General features: G+C 40.0%; 2 protein-coding genes and 2 long non-coding RNA genes across 5 annotated transcripts in view; 1 reads left to right on the top strand and 3 right to left on the bottom strand.

The window, feature by feature from the left end:
* Positions 1-17098, bottom strand: part of LOC140931018 (cobalamin trafficking protein CblD-like) — a 182854-nt gene that overhangs the window by 40976 nt on the left and 124780 nt on the right. The gene's annotated exons all lie outside the window — the stretch shown is intronic.
* On the bottom strand, positions 4963-8211 carry LOC140931013 (uncharacterized). The gene is made up of 3 exons (XR_012164914.1): positions 8146-8211; positions 6610-6894; positions 4963-6209 (listed from the first exon to the last, which is right to left on the bottom strand). It is a non-coding gene; the product is annotated as an uncharacterized lncRNA (long non-coding RNA).
* LOC140931012 (uncharacterized) lies at positions 8195-16363 on the top strand. 2 transcript variants are annotated; one of them, XM_073380761.1, is made up of 6 exons: positions 8195-8334; positions 9757-10293; positions 11620-11937; positions 13164-13218; positions 14567-14643; positions 15562-16363. In XM_073380761.1, the coding sequence occupies exons 2-3, from the start codon at positions 9791-9793 to the stop codon at positions 11741-11743; spliced, it is 627 nt and encodes a 208-aa protein (XP_073236862.1). In that variant the 5' UTR covers positions 8195-8334; positions 9757-9790; the 3' UTR covers positions 11744-11937; positions 13164-13218; positions 14567-14643; positions 15562-16363. The 2 variants fall into 2 exon arrangements, with proteins under 2 accessions (XP_073236862.1, XP_073236861.1); XM_073380760.1 differs by having other exon boundaries at positions 14543-14643.
* Positions 11448-13082, bottom strand: LOC140931014 (uncharacterized). Its single transcript, XR_012164915.1, has 3 exons — positions 12792-13082; positions 12249-12302; positions 11448-11507 (listed from the first exon to the last, which is right to left on the bottom strand). It is a non-coding gene; the product is annotated as an uncharacterized lncRNA (long non-coding RNA).

Genomic DNA, 17098 nt, shown 5'->3' with positions numbered 1-17098 from the left:
GCCAAAGGCGAACATAGAAAGGCGAGCAGCGACTTGTGATTTTGGCGCCGGCGAGGATGACTACATTCGCGATCAGCTCATAGACAAGTGTTATTCGAGCCATTTACGCCGGAAATTTCTGGAAAAGGAAGGAACTGTTACGTTAGATGAATTGTTGCGTGTTGCAAGATCCCAAGAAGCGGTTGATCGACAACTGAAGCAATACAGTACCGACCAAGCAGATAACCAGGTCAATGCAGTGGGTGGCAGGCTGTATGGAAACAAAAATCCCAGGAAAGCAAAGACGTGCTTTAGCTGCGGACAAGAAGGACACTTCAGTCAAGACAAAAAGTGCCCGGCGCGTGGTCAAACTTGCAGGAAGTGCGGCGAAACAGGCCATTTCAAAGTTAAATGCCCTCGACTCCATCAGCTAAGCAGGACCCATTCGGGATCTAGAGGACCTGAGAGTAGCAGAGGCGGACGCGGCAGAGGAGGCAGGAGTGCTGGTGGACTGGGTCGAGGTGGACGCGGACGCGGAGGGCGAGAGACGAACCTCGTGACTGGAAGACCTAGCCCTGGAGAGGAAGACAAAGGAGATTTCGCTGCATCAGGTCATTCGCAAAGACCCGATTATGCCTTTTCAGTGGAACAGGTGAATGATCGCAAGGAACAAAGGGGCGCTTTGGTAACGCTGGTCATTGGTGGTGTAGACGTACCCGATGTTCTCATTGATTCGGGAGCTTCATGTAATGTTATGGGCCAGCAGACCTGGGAGTTGTTAAAGCAAAAGGGGATTAACTGTGAATCTCGCAAATCTGCAAAGGAACTTTTTGCTTATGGTGGTACAGAACCTTTACCGACCCTAGGAACGTTCACGGCAGATGTCACGCTGGCTGGGTTTGAAAACGGAAGTAATGCTGATTTTGTGGTGGTTGAAGGCGATGGTCGCACGCTGTTGGGCCGAGAGACTGCCGAGGCGCTAAACCTGTTGCGTATTGGTCCTTTTCAGACAAACAGTGTTGACGGTGGGCGATCGGACGGCGATGTCAGAGAGAAATACAAGCACTTGTTTAGTGGTGTTGGTCTTTTGAAGGGCTACGAGCTTAAGCTACACATTGATGAGTCGGTGAAGCCTGTAGCGCAGCATGTACGTAGGATACCGTTCGGGTTACGCGAGAAGGTGGATGCAAAGCTGGATGAACTTTTGGAGCTTGACATTATAGAGGAAGTGCCGGAGGGGCCGTCAGGATGGATTTCGTCGTTGGTGGTGGTTCCCAAAAGCGATGGCGACGTAAGAGTCTGTGTTGATATGCGTCGTGCAAATGAAGCAATCGTCCGAGAGCGTCACCCAATTCCAACCGTTGAGGAGCTGTTACACGACTTGAATGGCAGTACGGCGTTCAGCAAGATAGATCTCAAGTGGGGTTTTCACCAGATTTTACTCGGTGAGGAAAGTCGCCACATCACTACCTTTGCCACGCATCGAGGGCTTTATCGTTACAAGCGGTTGATGTTTGACGTAACGTCGGCGCCGGAGAAATATCAGCAGATCATTAGAGATGTGTTAAGGGGTTGTGCTGGGGTTGCGAACATTGCGGACGATCTCATTGTTCATGGGTGTGACGTGGAGGAACATGACAAGCGTCTTTTTGCAGTGTTAGATAGGCTGAGTGAAGTGGGGTTGACGGTGAACGGAGACAAGTGCGAGTTTAGATTGTCAAGGCTTACGTTCTTTGGTCACGAGCTGACTAGTGACGGCATAAACCCATCCGAAGAGAAGATTGCTGCTATAAGAGATGCTAGATCTCCCAAAGACGCAAGTGAAGTGCGATCGTTTATGGGTCTTGTCCAATATTCCGCTAAGTTCATGCCTGACGTGGCGTCCGTGGCCAAGCCTATTCAAGAGTTAACCAGGAAGGGCATCGTGTTTCACTGGGGTAAAGAGCAACAAACAGCCTTTAAGGAACTGAAGCGTCTAGTCACCCAGGCAGAGACACTGGCTTATTTTAAGGTTGGCTGCAGAACGCGAATCATTGCCGATGCATCTCCAGTTGGATTAGGATCGGTTCTCACCCAGCAGCAGGGGGGAATGTGGAGAGTTGTCTCCTACCCGTCGAGGAGCCTAACTGACGTGGAACGACGCTACAGCCAAACAGAGAAAGAGGCACTTGCCTTGGTTTGGGCGTGTGAACGGTTCAACATGTACGTTTCCGGACAGAGCTTCGAGTTGGAAACAGATCACAAGCCTTTAGAGCGTGTCTACTCCCGCACTTCAAAGCCTTGCGCCCGAATAGAGAGATGGGTCTTAAGACTACAAGGGTACGATTTTAAAGTGGTGTACCGCCCAGGGAAGACAAATATAGCCGACGCGTTGTCCCGTTTGAACTCCTTGGATCAAGTGGACCATGGAGAAGACTACGACTTTGTCAGAGCCATTGCTATAAGCTGTATACCCGTTGCTCTATCACCTACAGAAATTGAAGAAGCTTCCTATTTTGACGAAGAATTGACGATAGTAAAGAGTTGCGTGAGGTCAGGGGACTGGGACCGGTGTACACTTCCCTCGTATGCACAAGTCAAGGACGAATTATGCGTCTATGGTGAGCTATTGCTTCGCGGCACAAGGATTGTGGTTCCCAAGCTCCTGCGCGACAGGGTGGTGCGGCTGGCACACGAAGGGCACCAGGGTATAGTGAAGACGAAGTATCGGCTCCGTAGTAAAGTTTGGTGGCCGGGAATGGACAAGGAAGTTGAGAAATTTGGATGTTTACCGGTTTCTGGGTAATCGAGTTCGACTTTTTTCAGTCGGACCCGAATATCAACTCGGACTCGATTTCGTTTAATCGAGCACGATAACAAATCGGGTCCGATTTCTAGTCGGGTCCGATATGTTTCAGATCGGATTCCAAAACTAATCGGGCTCGAATTGTTGTTAAATCGGGCCCGATAAAGTCATCGGACTCGATTTAAATTAATCGGGTCCGAATTGTCTTAAATCGGGCCCGATTTCTAAATGTCTTATCCTGTCAGAGGGAAACTCAATCGGGTCCGATTTCTCGGTAAATCAAACTCGATCGTTTTGACAGTCAAAATGGGGGGGGGGGGGAGGGGAGAGGGTAGGTAGAGAACATCTTTAAAGTACGGAAAAAGGTATATTTTTCAAAGGAAAAAGTAACGGAAATGTTTCTTCATAAATAGAAAGGCGGAAGTTATTATCTCGTCGCTTCTCGTCCCTAAGGAAAAAAAAACAAAACAAAACAAACGAAAAAAGACAGGTGGTAAGGTAACATAACCACTGGTAATTCTCATGACGGAGAGGCTGCTTAATGTCCAGTTCCACCAACCCGAAAATGTCTCAGTTACATGGGTTTCCCTACACCCCGGAAAAAATAGCCGCGTGAATCTGAAGTTTAGTTATTAGGCTGAGGAATACATGAGTGTATCAGGTTCCACTAACGCTCAGCAAGCTTACCAGAAACTTGATTCACTTAGTTTCCAAACTTTAATCAGTAATCGTCAGAATTCGGGGTGGGTTTTTGGATTCCGCGTTTTACGCAAACCCCTTTCATGGCCATCTAGGCCATTCTCCCTAAAACTTCGCGAGTTTCTGCGATACAATAAAAGCATGTGGTACTAATAGCTTCGCTAAAATTATGATTGACCGCAATCAATGAAAAAGAAAAAGGGAAAAAGGATTTTAAAACTTAGTTTGGTCTTTAATCAAAGGACAAATTTTGAATTTTATCTATTTACTTTTTGAAGGGGTTTTGGTGGGGGTGGGGAGGGGCAGGATTTGTGTAATTATATCCTGACTCAACTCTGCTTAACGTATATAGCGATTTACTTCCCACTAAAGATGGTGTCTATACTTGATTGATTGTTTGTTCCTTTTGTCAAAAGGGAAAAAATATTCTCCAATTTCAACAGACGTTTTATCTCATCTAACTGTGAGGAGAAATAAGAAGGGGACTAACGTTCTAGTCCCCAGATTCTCTCGTCCCTCCCCCGCCGCCATAACTTGTGACAAACGTGACAACCAAGTAGCAACCTATGTGATTTTATTTCTAAAATCTGTACTCGTACTCTCTATCTACGCATTAATCCATGTGTCAAGCGGTTGAAACGCCCGGTTTGATATATAAGGTGGCTTCCCTTCAACAAACTCGGAATGTTACTGAAACACAAAGCGGTTTTTCTTTAATACACGTGAGGTAAGTGTTCAAGCAAATGTATTTAACCTTTAATAATTATTAAACTATACCCTGCTAGTCGGCGTAAGCGCAAGTTCTACTCAAGTCGTCAAGGAAAAACTTTCTTTTCTGCAATGACTGAACATTGACGTTTGCTGCAGGTCTTAGGCTTTATATTTTTTACATGGCCGAAATGAACTTCATAAAAGTCAAGTAAACGTTAAACAATTAGTCGGCTCAGGCGACGTGAATATCGGCGAATAGTCACTGAGACGACGTCGAGGTGACTATTCGCCGACTATTACTATACTGTTTTCGATCTTCATCAATGTAATTATACTAATAATGGTTAAAATTAAAGACTTACGTTTATGCTGAACGCATTTCATTTATCACTGCATGCCAACTTCGGTGATCTTTTAATACAACTAGTTTCAAAATTGGAATCGACAGCTTCATGCAGTCACACAAATTCAACGGAACTGGAGCTCAACTGAAACTGATAAGCTTATAATACTATTTTTGCAAAAATTTCCGGTTGCTAAAACTGTAAGAGTTTTTACCCTTCATATCACGTACTCATGAGGAATGGTAGACACCTTAAGATGCACAGATTCAGTAGATGGGTATGCCTGCCAACTCTCATGCACTGTGCGCGAGTCTCACGCCTGTGGACTAAAGACATCAATCTCGCACTTCAAGGACAGTTTCTCAAACCTGGATGACTTTTGTGTTCCAACAAAATCAAAGCACACTAAAGTTGGTGTCTTTTACACCAGTTTCGAAAGTGCTCAAAGGCCGTCAGAACATCTTTGCAAGTTTTCGGGAAGGCCCAGAAGGCTCCCGAAAATTTACAGAAAACCTCGGGAGTTCACTGGGACCGTCATGATCAAAAATCTGACACATTTGACCAGAAAAAGTTGGCAGGCATAGAATGAATTGTGTCTTACCAGGAAAAAAACAGCCGGGCTACCTCTTAGAAAAGGGATACTATTATTGCCAAATTAATTTTGCGAAATTAGTATGTTTGGCTATCTGTTTCCATGGACTGAATAGATGCATCTTAAGGTCCCTACAGTGTCAGTAGGGGATAACACTTCATCTGTCCCCCTCTCTTTACATTTTTTGTCATAACTGCCATTTAAATAATTGCCGATGGTTTCCCGGTAACTTTCTACGCTAATTTGCATTCTATGACATGTTTTGAACCTTACTCGATTGTATGGTTAATTTTTTAAAATATACTTCTTTTGAAGGAGGTTTAAAATGCTCTCGACTACTCTACATGCAGCCTAAAAAATCAATGTTAAAAAGCTATTTTTGTTTTGTTTTTTTCTTTCACCCAAAAAGTTGTGGTAATCTTGATTCCAAACTTTGTTACGTCCATTTTGAAATCACTGGTAATCCCTGCAATCTGATAGGCTCTAAACCGTTATCTGTATAAAGGACCTCATTCATGCTCTTAATTGTATCATTTCTGTTCTGGGTACAAAATGAAATGTGGTGACCTTTTTATTATTGCTTTTCATCAAACCAACTTCTAGATCAAATAAATATTGCTACTGGCTAAATTCTGTGATTTCAAAATGGCTGTAATAAAGTGACAATTCTAGTAGTCTTCGTGCATCGTGGTCTGAAATCGTAATATTGTGAATAGACCTTTTTACCGATATTGTGGCCATATTGAATTGAAACCCAGGGGGCATTCGCTCAGTATTTATGAATGATTTTCGGGCAAAGAGAAACATCAAAACACGGTACAGCGATCTTTATCTTTTTTCCCTTTAAGAAAAATTGGGCCAAGAAGCGCATGTAAATAATGAGTGAGTATATCCGATAATACTCATGCTGCTTGGGCACCCCCTGATACTCCCTTAATTCTATTTGATTTAATATGGCTGACATATTGGTGCAAAAGGTCTGTTCAGACACCATCACATTACTGTGCATCAGCTTTTTTCTTTTTTTGCCTTCTGTCTTTCCTGCTTCTTGGATCTTTCCTCTTCTTTCTTTTTTCTCCTTTTCGATTGCTGTCTTCTTCTGAAAAAGAACAGTCCACAGTATTTTTCCATTAATGGTTATAATGGTAACTGTTCCACATATATACCTGAGTACTGCTTTCTCAACTTTTTTATATTTTTCATGTTTTAACTCTTAGACTGAATATGAAAAATTGTTACAAAAAGATGATATACACACAGTCCTGACATGGTAAAAATGGAGCTAATAGAACTCTAACTAAGTTGATCCTTACACTAACTCAAAAGTTAAATTAATTCTTCCACTGTTATTTAACCCTTTCTAATTCAAGCCCTCTAGAACTCATGCTCTTTCGAAGTAATTTGTGTTTCATTTGTCTATGTATCATTAACTTATCTCATTTAAATAATAGTTAATGGCCTTTTCAACAACAATAGCATGGTGAAAACTTTTTCCTTACCTTCTGCATGAAGGGGGACAGTCAATGATGTTGGGATTGTTGATGGGGTGGCCGCGGTTTTGATATTCATGTTGGGAGAGGCAGTGGATGTTGTGATGGTGGATGACAATGTGATGGATGAGGTAACAACTGATGCTGCAGTGGATGATGTGGTATTTGTTGATTTCGTGGTTGATGAGATGGTTTTTGTTGATGTCGTGGAGGTGGTAATGTGTGTTGTAGTGGTTGTTTTGACCTTTGGTGACGTCAAGCATGCTGCTGGTGGTTTGCTGGTTGGACTTGCATCTATAACATAATGAAAGAAATTTATCAGAGATAAAAAAATTAACTACAGTATATCATGTCCATGTTATATACATGTATGTTGTAGTTAATTCCCTTGTATAACAGGGAGGGTGGTAAATTTCATCATAGTCCATGAGACAATAGTATTAAAAAATGGTAGAAATATAATTTTTATTATTTCAAAAAGACACCTGTAATTTAACCCTTTTTAATTCAAGCCCCCTAGAACTCACGCTCTTTCGAAGTAATTTGTGTTTCATTTGTCTATGTATTAGTAACTTGTCTCCATTTAAATAATAGTTAATGGCCTTTTCAACAACAATAGCATGGTGGAAACGTTTTCCTTACCATCTGCATGAAGGGGGACAGTCAATGATGTTGGGGTTGTTGATAGGGTGGTTGAGGTGTCAGCGGTTTTGATATTCGTACTGGGAGGGGTAGTGGCTGATGTGATGGCAGATGGCAAAGTGGTGGATGAGGTAACAACTGATGCTGCAGTGGATGATGTGGTATTTCTCGATTTCGTGGCTGATGAGATGGTTTTTGTTGATGTCGTGGAAGTGGTAATGTGTGTTGTAGTGGTTGTTTTGACCTTTGGTGACATCACGCATGCTGCTGGTGGTTTGCTGGTTGGACTTGCATCTATAACATAATGAAAGAGAGAAGATATCAGAAGATAGTATTTTAAAAATATTTATTACATGTCAAAAATTATGGTCGGGTTGAAATGAATCAACCCTGGTTGATTCTAGTTCTTTGTCTTCAAGTCCTAATTCATTTACAAGTGTCCCTTTTGTTTTGGGGTATGGTAATATATTCTAATAACGTTGTAACAAAGAAGAAATGACATTTATCAGAGATAGAAAAATTAACTACAGTACATCATGTCTATGTTATATACATGTATGTTGTACTTGATTCCCTTGTAGAACAGGGAAGGTGTTAAATTTCATCATAGTTCATGAAACGATAAAATTAAAAAATGATAGAATATACTTTTTCTTGTTTCAAAAAGAGATCTGTAGACTTAAAACAAAGGATAGAGGGCAATTGTGGTATTGACAAGAGTGTTTGTGGAAAATAATTATTTTCTGTTATTGCCTCTTGTTCATGTAATAATTACAATTTTCATTTACAGGTCTGTCGATGGTGCAAGAAGTGATCTGTATTATTGTGAACATAATATCCAGACACGTTTTGGTAGTTATACTTCATTTCCATGTACCCTGATAAATACATTGAACTGATTACCCTGAACTGTCTTGGAGAGGTCCTCTTCCGAAGTTCCACAAGGAATGTTCCCTCTGAATTCAACCTGCAAAAAATAGCAAAACAGAAGGGAGGAATGCTGTCCAGATAATGGCCACCCTGCCAACCCAAAGAGGGCAGTCTGTTTGTTCAACTTTGAACTGGACCAGAAGACTGATTAAGCATTAGTTGGTGAGTAGTGAGCTTCACTGTTAGTGTCAACTGGACAAATTCATGTTGATTGTGAACTGTCCAACTCAGGCAGACAGGGGTGGAAATGCCCATTGAATTTGGAATCTATGGTGTATTAAAGAGTACTTTACAGGCTCTTAATTATCTAAAAAGGTGTTTGTTTGGTAAATAGACATAAGACTTTGTATGCAATGATAGTTCATAACTGAGTCAGTTTATATAGAATAATATATAATTTATTTAGAAGTATCTAGCTTCTTGTTGATTTTTTTGGGATTGTTTATTTCTCTGTTACATATCATAGCTATTAAATTTATATCATTTAATTTTTCTATCAAATAAACTTTTACTAGTGTATAATACTACTTTCTTGCTTTTAATTATGACTGTTATACATGTACTTTTATTTTTAGCCTTGTTTTTCAAGTACACATTCAAACTAAAGAGGTTTAAGGTATACATTAAGCTAGTTCCTTTAGGGTCTAAAGTTATCATTCAGTGTTGAGGATACCCTTTACCTGTAACCTGACTGCAGTTAACCCATTCACCCTGTCAGCTGACATATCAACCTCAACCCCAACCTGGACCAATAACCTTCAGCCTTCTCTCCTAGCTACATGTTGTTTCAATCTCCAGCATGTGAAAAATTCTATTACTTAATATAGTCTTGTATATTTACATCTCGAGGTTCATTGTTCTTCTTTCTTTGATGGTGCCTTCTTTTTACTTCAAAGTAGTTGGTAGTTTGTATCCCCACCATGCTCTTTGGCTTTGAGAGAAGTCATTGTGAATCAACCATGCCTTAACCATTGAACATTCCTTTGTAACTTTCCAGGTGTATTCCATCGTTTCTCATTATTTTCATCTTGACTGTGTTCATCTTTGGTCGTACTCTTGTCGCTTGTTTGCAATTCCCAGTGTTTATGACTTTGCGTGACTTTTTTTTTTTTAAAGTAGCACAGTGTTACCTACTGTAATAATTTATTCAGTGTATTTTCATTTGTATTTTTATATCAAGTTCGCAGTTATTTAGTGGTTATTTAATGTTGGTTTATTGTAACTTGTGTTTTGGATTTGGTATTTGATAACTTCCTACATCAACTACTCATTTTTAATGATTACATCGATGTACTGTATTTGCTTGAGGGCATTCAGTTAACTTAATATTAAAAGTATGCTTATGCAGTATTATCTTTCCCTGCTGGCATTATTTACGAATGTTTAACCCATTTACCTAATTATTATACCTTTTTGGTAAGATATCCTTTCCCTTGTAAAGATATATTATACATAAATATTTTTTTATGACAACTAATAATAGCTTGGAAAGTCATCTAGTCAAAAGTCATACTGGGTAGTCAGTGTTGTTGTAAATGCAGTCTTTGATTAATTTTGTGTTACATGTTATGTTATGTCCCCAAGAGCCTGGTGGCAAAGATCCTCACTCACGTAGAGCATGGACACAGAGGACCTGGCTCGATTAAGAACCCAGTCTGCGAGGGTTATGTTCCCAAGAACCTGGTGGCAAAGATCCTCGCTCACGAAGAGCATGGACACAGAGGACCTGGCTCGATTAAGAACCCAGTCTGCAAGGGTTATGTTCCCAAGAACCTGGTGGCAAAGATCCTCGCTCACGGAGAGCATGGACACAGAGGACCTGGCTCGATTAAGAACCCAGTCTGCAAGGGTTATGTTCCCAAGAACCTGGTGGCAAAGATCCTCGCTCACGGAGAGCATGGACACAGAGGACCTGGCTCGATTAAGAACCCAGTCTGCAAGGGTTATGTTCCCAAGAACCTGGTGGCAAAGATCCTCGCTCACGGAGAGCATGGACACAGAGGACCTGGCTCGATTAAGAACCCAGTCTGCAAGGGTTATGTTCGCAAGAACCTGGTGGCAAAGATCCTCGCTCACGGAGAGCATGGACACAGAGGACCTGGCTCGATTAAGAACACTAAGGTTAGATGTCCAGAAATTCAAGGGGTTAATAGGTCTAGGTTTCTGTTTAAAATAAGAAAAATTAGAAATAAACATTACATCTAAAATAGTTTCTTTTTCAATTTCAATTTACAAAGTGCTGACATTTTAGTGTCATCTCAACCTTATCCTAAACATCAGTTTCCTTGGGTTAGATATAGTAACCTTCTGCTGTTTCCCTTAGTAAGCATCTTTTACATATCTTATTCCAGATAGCTTATTAGGTATTATTGTTATGGTACATTTGCATGTGCCAACATCTGTTTGCATTCCTCCCTTACCTCAAATGGCCCAAGTAGTCTAACCATGTCTTCCTCATCCTGTGTGATAAAGTAGAATTCTTCTTTCAGCAAAGGTTTTTACTATCAAAGCTCAAGCAAGTTTATCCAGATAAGATAAATGATAATGTACCATACTTACACGTTTCACAATGAATGAGGCATCTTAGTTTATTGCAACAAATTAAGCAGTGTGACTTTCAAGTCATGTAGGCAAAGGAAATAAATTTTGAATAAATTTGCCCAATAACCAAAAATTCAGTACTTTTTCAAATGTCCATTACTTTTTCATACAATAACTTCTTATGTAATATGCCTGTAAACTTACATTTATGTCGGCGCAATAATACAATATAATGTTTGATCACCTGTGCTAAGTGGTTGAGCAGTTAAACTTTATGTGAAATCCTGCAGGAGTTCTTATCACTACATGTATATAAATTACAGTATATTTACGGTGCAAACTTAACACAAGCTCATTTATTCTTCTGGTAATGAACAATCTGATCTATGATCTCCTTCATACAACATTAATTTTAATACTAACAGAAAATTCCAAAACTCAGCGCCAAAAAATAATAAAAATAATAATGACACAAATATTTCATCTGAACCATTCCGACCTCATCAGTGCTGCGAGGTGACAGGTTGTGTAACAGAAAAACTGGAAATCCACAAAAGAGTATTATATATTGGTGGTATAAAAATCGAGAATCGTAATTAGGATCTTATAAACTTAGCCTAGTTTACCAATAAGTACCCCAGAATACAGGAACGTATTTCCCAAAATCCAAAACATTCATGGGAGTTTAATTTATGGTATTAGATTCTATATTACACCAGTATTTTCCTTACAATGGGTTGGACTGTGATCCAAGACAACCAGATCATCATCTTCAGGTGGACTTAGGGATATGTCTGTGGGAAAGGTAGAGAATTTGAAATTAGCCATCAACAATGCCTTGAGTTCTTAGACGACAGTTTGATGGGCTTATTGTTAAATGCATGTCAACATTATTTTTTCTTGCAGCAGTTTCAATTTCTCAAGGAAGAAGGAGGGGCTGGCAGTTAGGTCAACAATTAACTCCTCAGGTACTCAGACTACCTGTAAAAGACCCAAAAAACAAGAAAAGGAGACGTATAGTAGTCACTAGGCGAGGAAACAGGAATTTCCCCAGCCTGTTACTTTGAGCAAGTTCCAAAAATACCTGCACGGGAAGTAAAACAAACAAACAAACAAAGAAAAAGAAAATGACTTCTCATTGCCTTTTTAATGCATGCATATCAGTTTACCATTGAATTGAAATCTTGGTAACAACCCTTCTACTGGAGTGGTTATTGTTTGAAGGTATGTAGACTTCATTCAGTTTATTTACATTTATTATATAATAATTATCAGAAACTCACAAGGGGTTATAACTTTCTGATAATAATATGGGGCTGTGCTGTAGCAGCACCCGGTGGCCCCTGGTGCCCAACTTTTGCTCTTGGGCGACTAGAAAATCTTAGTTTTTTTCATACAAATCACATGCTGGTCACCTATAGTTTCAGAGATTAAGAGCACTGGGCTCCCTTAAATTTTCTTTAAAGCACAGCCTTGTATTATATATAATGTATGGTTTTTAAGAGAAATAGAGATAACATAAAAATATCACTCACCATCATTTGCATTGTTTTGTCCAGCTAATCTTGCTAGGAGCCTTCTTGTCGATACTGGTAAAAAAAAAAGTGTTGTGCTGGATTGAGCATTTAAATTGCCTTAAAATTAAAATTCCATCAATTTTGGTGACGATCAACAAACAGACATTTTATTGCTTGTAAATTATGAAAGCATGACTTTGTGAGAGCAGATCATGGGCCTACTCATTGTATTAAACGAGACCTTTTAAGATTCATTTGGGGAAAAATCAGGGCTTGAGGTAAAACAAAACTAACTGGTTTCCCGAGGGGCCTGACATCAAGTGTTTTGTCATATTAATTTTACTTCAACGTACTTCAACAGCAACACAAGAATACGTTCAGTGAAATGTTCAGAGATTCACAACAAAATTGATGTATTTGCTAATTATGACATTGATTTTCAATGCTCTGTCTCAGAAAATACTCCCATCAACAAAATTAAAAGCAATGATCATGAGTGCAAAGCAACAATTTTTTTTGAAAGGTATCAAACTCTCACAGACATAATTCCAGTTAACTTACAACCATCTCTAGGAACTGACAGTGGTGTTGCCGTAACTGTAATAGAGGCTGTTGCTGATGTGGGTGTTGCTCTTGCACTACTTGAACCTAAATTATTTTAAAATGAAACAATAATTAATATGAGAACAATAATTAGTCACGCAGTGATGTATATATAACTGGCACAAGATTAGATAAGCAACAAATAAATCATGTTTGTTCACTAAGACCAACAAATGCTCAAGTAAACTATATTATACCAAGGTTATTGTTTCATGAAGTTGTATGTTAAACTTCATAAAGCAACTCTCCTACCCCCCTCCCCCCCCCTCCCCAAAAAAAAAAAAAAATGTAACTATTGCTCTTGAATAATGATAACTGTTCCTTTATAAGAGTACCATTCAGGGGACTTTTGTGTAATTTGGAATCTGTGAGCAGCTGCAGCCAGGTTAGTATTTTCTTCTTGTAGATACGTACTTTCCCTTGATTAGTTTTTATACTCTTACATTTTTTATTTTCTGGAAAAATAGTTTTTAATGTTTATAAAATATGTGCAACGTCAGAGTCGGTAAGTTCGCACACTGAACAGCTTAGGGCAACGTTATATGGATTGTATCTGCCTATGTTCTGTATATTGTCCCTAGGCTGATAAAAGAACCTTGCATACGGTATGCCTAGTCAGTGTATTTGTGTGCTACTTAACAATGATGGTACTTCGGACACCCCCTCTAGAATATTTGTCTATGAGCTGTAACTCTCCTTACCTAGTCCTGTATGAATGGAGAATGCAGGTGATGGCATGGCTGTAGATGGGATGTTGGATGAAGAGGAGGTTGTTGATGAGGTGAAAGCTGGTAAGAAACTATGTGATGAGCTGGTAGTTGATGAAGTCAGGGTTGACATAGATCCAGTTGATGAAGTCGAAGATGATGTGCGAGTAGCTGCAGCTGATGAATTTAGTGATGATGTAACTCCAATTGACGAAGTCAAGAATGACGTAGTTCCAGTTAAAGAAGTTGTGGACGATATACAGGTAGTTGCAGTCCTTGGTGGTGTGGTTGCAGTTGATAAAGGTGTAGATGTCGCGGTTGTGGTTGATGTAGTTCTGGGTAATGATGTTGTGGTAGATGTAGTTCTGGGTAATGATGTTGTGGTTGATGTAGTTCTGGGTAATGATGTTGTTGTTGATGTAGTTCTGGATGATGAAATAGCGGTAGATGTTGTCCTGGATGATGGAATTGGGGTCGATGTAGTGCTCGATGATGAAGTAGTGGTTGAGGTCGATGAGATGGTCACTAATGGGGTGGCAGTTGTTGGATTGAATGTTGGATTTGATGTTGTTGCTGTTACACCTAGGAAAAAAAAAAAGTGTTCGATAGATTTGACAATAATCAATTTATATGTTGTTCTAATTCATGTGTGGAATTTCCTTGCCTATATCAACTCAAACTTCAGTTCGAGTCCTCTTTTACATATATATCTTCTTCCTTGTCCAACCACAGTGGTTTCCGCTAATAATGAGTTAGGCCATAAGAAATTAAGTTCACCAACATTCCAAAAAGTAATAGTAACCTAGGCTTTCAGAAAGTTTTTTGAGATTCTGTGGTTTTGTTTTGTTACTCACGTGAATTGCTTATAATGTCTACTTTGCCCTTACTCTATAGATAGTGACAAAATAATTTTCTGTACAGTCAAACATTCTTGTGCAAGCAACCTCCAGCAAACAACCCTCCCTTAAGCATAATCCAATGTCAACTTTGTGCAATCTCCAGACGTCTTTGAAATTCTGAACTTAGATGCAAGGTGGATTTAGTACAGATGAGCCATGGCCACCTTGGGGATACAAGAAAGTGGCTGTCAAACAAGAGTCAGGGTATGGATTTTTGACTGCCTCTGTATAAAGAGATTGAATTTTTTAATTAATTTCAATGACAGAGTTAACCCGAAAGAACTTGTATTGGAACAACCAGTTACCATTCAATTTTACGCAACTAACAAAACTCCTCTTTCAAGCCCCCCCCCCCCCCCCCCCTCTCCACTTTCAAATAAGCCTCTCCACTGATAAATCCCTTGTCTCTAATGGGCTTGAAATAACCAAGCCACCGCAGGGAGCTTTATAGAGGAGTTATGGTATGTCTTAATTAGGGAATATTATTCAGGTAAGTCTGTCCTGATTATAAACTAACTAATGCCTGCACCCTTGATATGTTTTGCTTGATGAAATTTCTTTGTGCTCTAAGTATACAGCAGCAAGGACTACAACGTGAATTTGCTCTACTGTAAAATCAGCCATTAAATGGCTTTAAAAGAAGATGGCGCACATTGGATTTTTGCCAGCTCACCTGCACCCAAATATTAAGTAAAGGGCAACTTGGTTCATTTTTCAGATGTTTATGGCCACGTTCTCAAGGGTCTAAAAGACAGGTCAGAATGCAGGTAGCCTACGAGCAAGTTCTCTTATTTGGGCAAGCGAAGCGAGCCGCGCGAGAACACGCGAGCGAGCGGCGAAGCCCCCGCCCACCCGTTTTAGCGTCTCCTCAAGCGTGCCTCTTGTGTCTTTTTCCGATATCGCCCAAATGGAGAGCTTGCTCGCACAGGTAAATAAATCGCATTAAAAGTGTCCCTTACCCCTAGTCCCTTAACCAAATGCTGTTATAGATCAAGGGAAATCTGTGTGGTTTGGCAATTTATCGATGGAATGTGACCTGTACTTTAGACCCTGCATTCTCGAAGACATGAAAAAAATTACCTGAACTGGATTTCCAATGCATATATATTTTCTTGGTCGTAGACCCTTTAAATTCCTTCGCGAGCTCAAGTCCAGTTGGAATACCTTGGAATAGAACCTTCATTGAGTGGCCACTCTTTTCCGACTTTAGGAATCTCAGTCTTTGGGAAGAAACAAAACAGGATGATTTGCTTGAAAGGACAACAATATGGAAGACGACGACGCAGTTAAGGCACACACTACGAATGAACACTTACTTGGTGAGATCCAAACCAGCCAAACTTGGAAAATTGGACTTCAGCATCCCCTCGATGTCAGCATTTGAGTATCTCTTCGTAAAACAAAGATCACGGACTCTGCCAGCTGTTTTAAGAGCCTCGTATTTGCTCTTGCAGGGTGCACCCCGCAAGCGCTTTTTTAGATGCACGAATGGCCTAGTGAAAGGCCTCTTACTATGCTGTACATTGCTTGACAAATCATCGTCTGATGAGTCAAACTCGACCTCGCTGTCGCTGTTCATTTCCAACCGAAGCAAATAACTACACGCGAAATAACACTTGCAGTTGAACGCCCCTTCAAACAACAGATATCAACTTGACGCGTGGATCTTGCTTGGTGTCAATTACAAAGCGACGTTTTATTGTGACAACTGATACTATAAACTTTAATGAACAATATAATCAATGTGCGAAATAAAGTGATGTAATTGTTTGTAGTCGCCGCGTTCTCCAAGGAATATGCAGTCAGAAGTATACTGCATTAATTAAATAAAAGAAAGATCTTGCTGCCAATTTTTCGTCGGCTGTTTGTAAAAAATAGGTATGTATAATCTTGGAAATAAAAGTAATACCGCATTGTTTAAAAAGAGTATCGTTTTTCATCTCTTCCCAAATCAGGCAAATACCGCCTACGTCATAGGAAAAAAATTTCCACTGCGGCATATAAAATGTTCCGTGTCATCTCACGTAAAATCTACGAACGTAAATGAAAAAGAAGGAAAGTACGAAGGCGTAAATGTAAAGTTAAGCGAGGTTCAACACTTTACTTTTACGTGGACCTACTTTCAGCTTCAATTTTATTTACCTGCGTACGCGCGTGTAAATCACGGTACAGTTCTTCACAAAAGATTTCGGCGTTGTCCTAGGGCTCCAGGGGCTCCAGGCTCCGCTGAATGAGAGAGGGAGAACACGAAAATAACACCGGGAGGAAATCGCCCCCGCCAACTTTTACGTGCCTTTTCCTTTCGTCTTCCCCACTATCTTGAACCTGGCGTTGTCTCTCTACCTGCGCGGGAAATTTATGACGTTGTCGTTCCCCGCCCTCGTTCTTACGCGCCGCGCTCTCCCCGCTCTCCTGCTCTTCGGTTTTCAAAAAGAAAAAGAAAGCCACGTCGGTCTACAGGCTATGAGTACTATACAAAAAAAAATAGGTTTAGAGCACGTATCAAACATTATTTCACAGAAAACGTCGAATTCATTGAGTGATTATCAACCTAAAGGTTACCTTAAAAGGCATAATTGCATTCACGTTTTTTTTAATCAGGCATTTTCAAAATTTATCATTCACAAACAACGTCCTAGAATTTTATAATTTTTATCAT

Source organism: Porites lutea, chromosome 3 (genome assembly GCF_958299795.1).
Source record: "Porites lutea chromosome 3, jaPorLute2.1, whole genome shotgun sequence".
In the NCBI taxonomy this organism is placed as follows: domain Eukaryota; kingdom Metazoa; phylum Cnidaria; class Anthozoa; order Scleractinia; family Poritidae; genus Porites; species Porites lutea.
The sequence above is the reverse complement of the archived record's forward strand: the minus strand, read 5'-3'. Positions and strand labels throughout refer to the sequence as shown.

Bases quoted from the DNA above. Each gene is read 5' to 3' on its own strand.
- LOC140931012 (XM_073380761.1), top strand. From the start codon at position 9,791: ATGGACACAGAGGACCTGGCTCGATTAAGAACCCAGTCTGCGAGGGTT. The intron at 10,294-11,619 runs GTTAGATGTCCA...TTTTTCTTGCAG, and splicing joins GCTCGATTAAGAACACTAAG to CAGTTTCAATTTCTCAAGGA.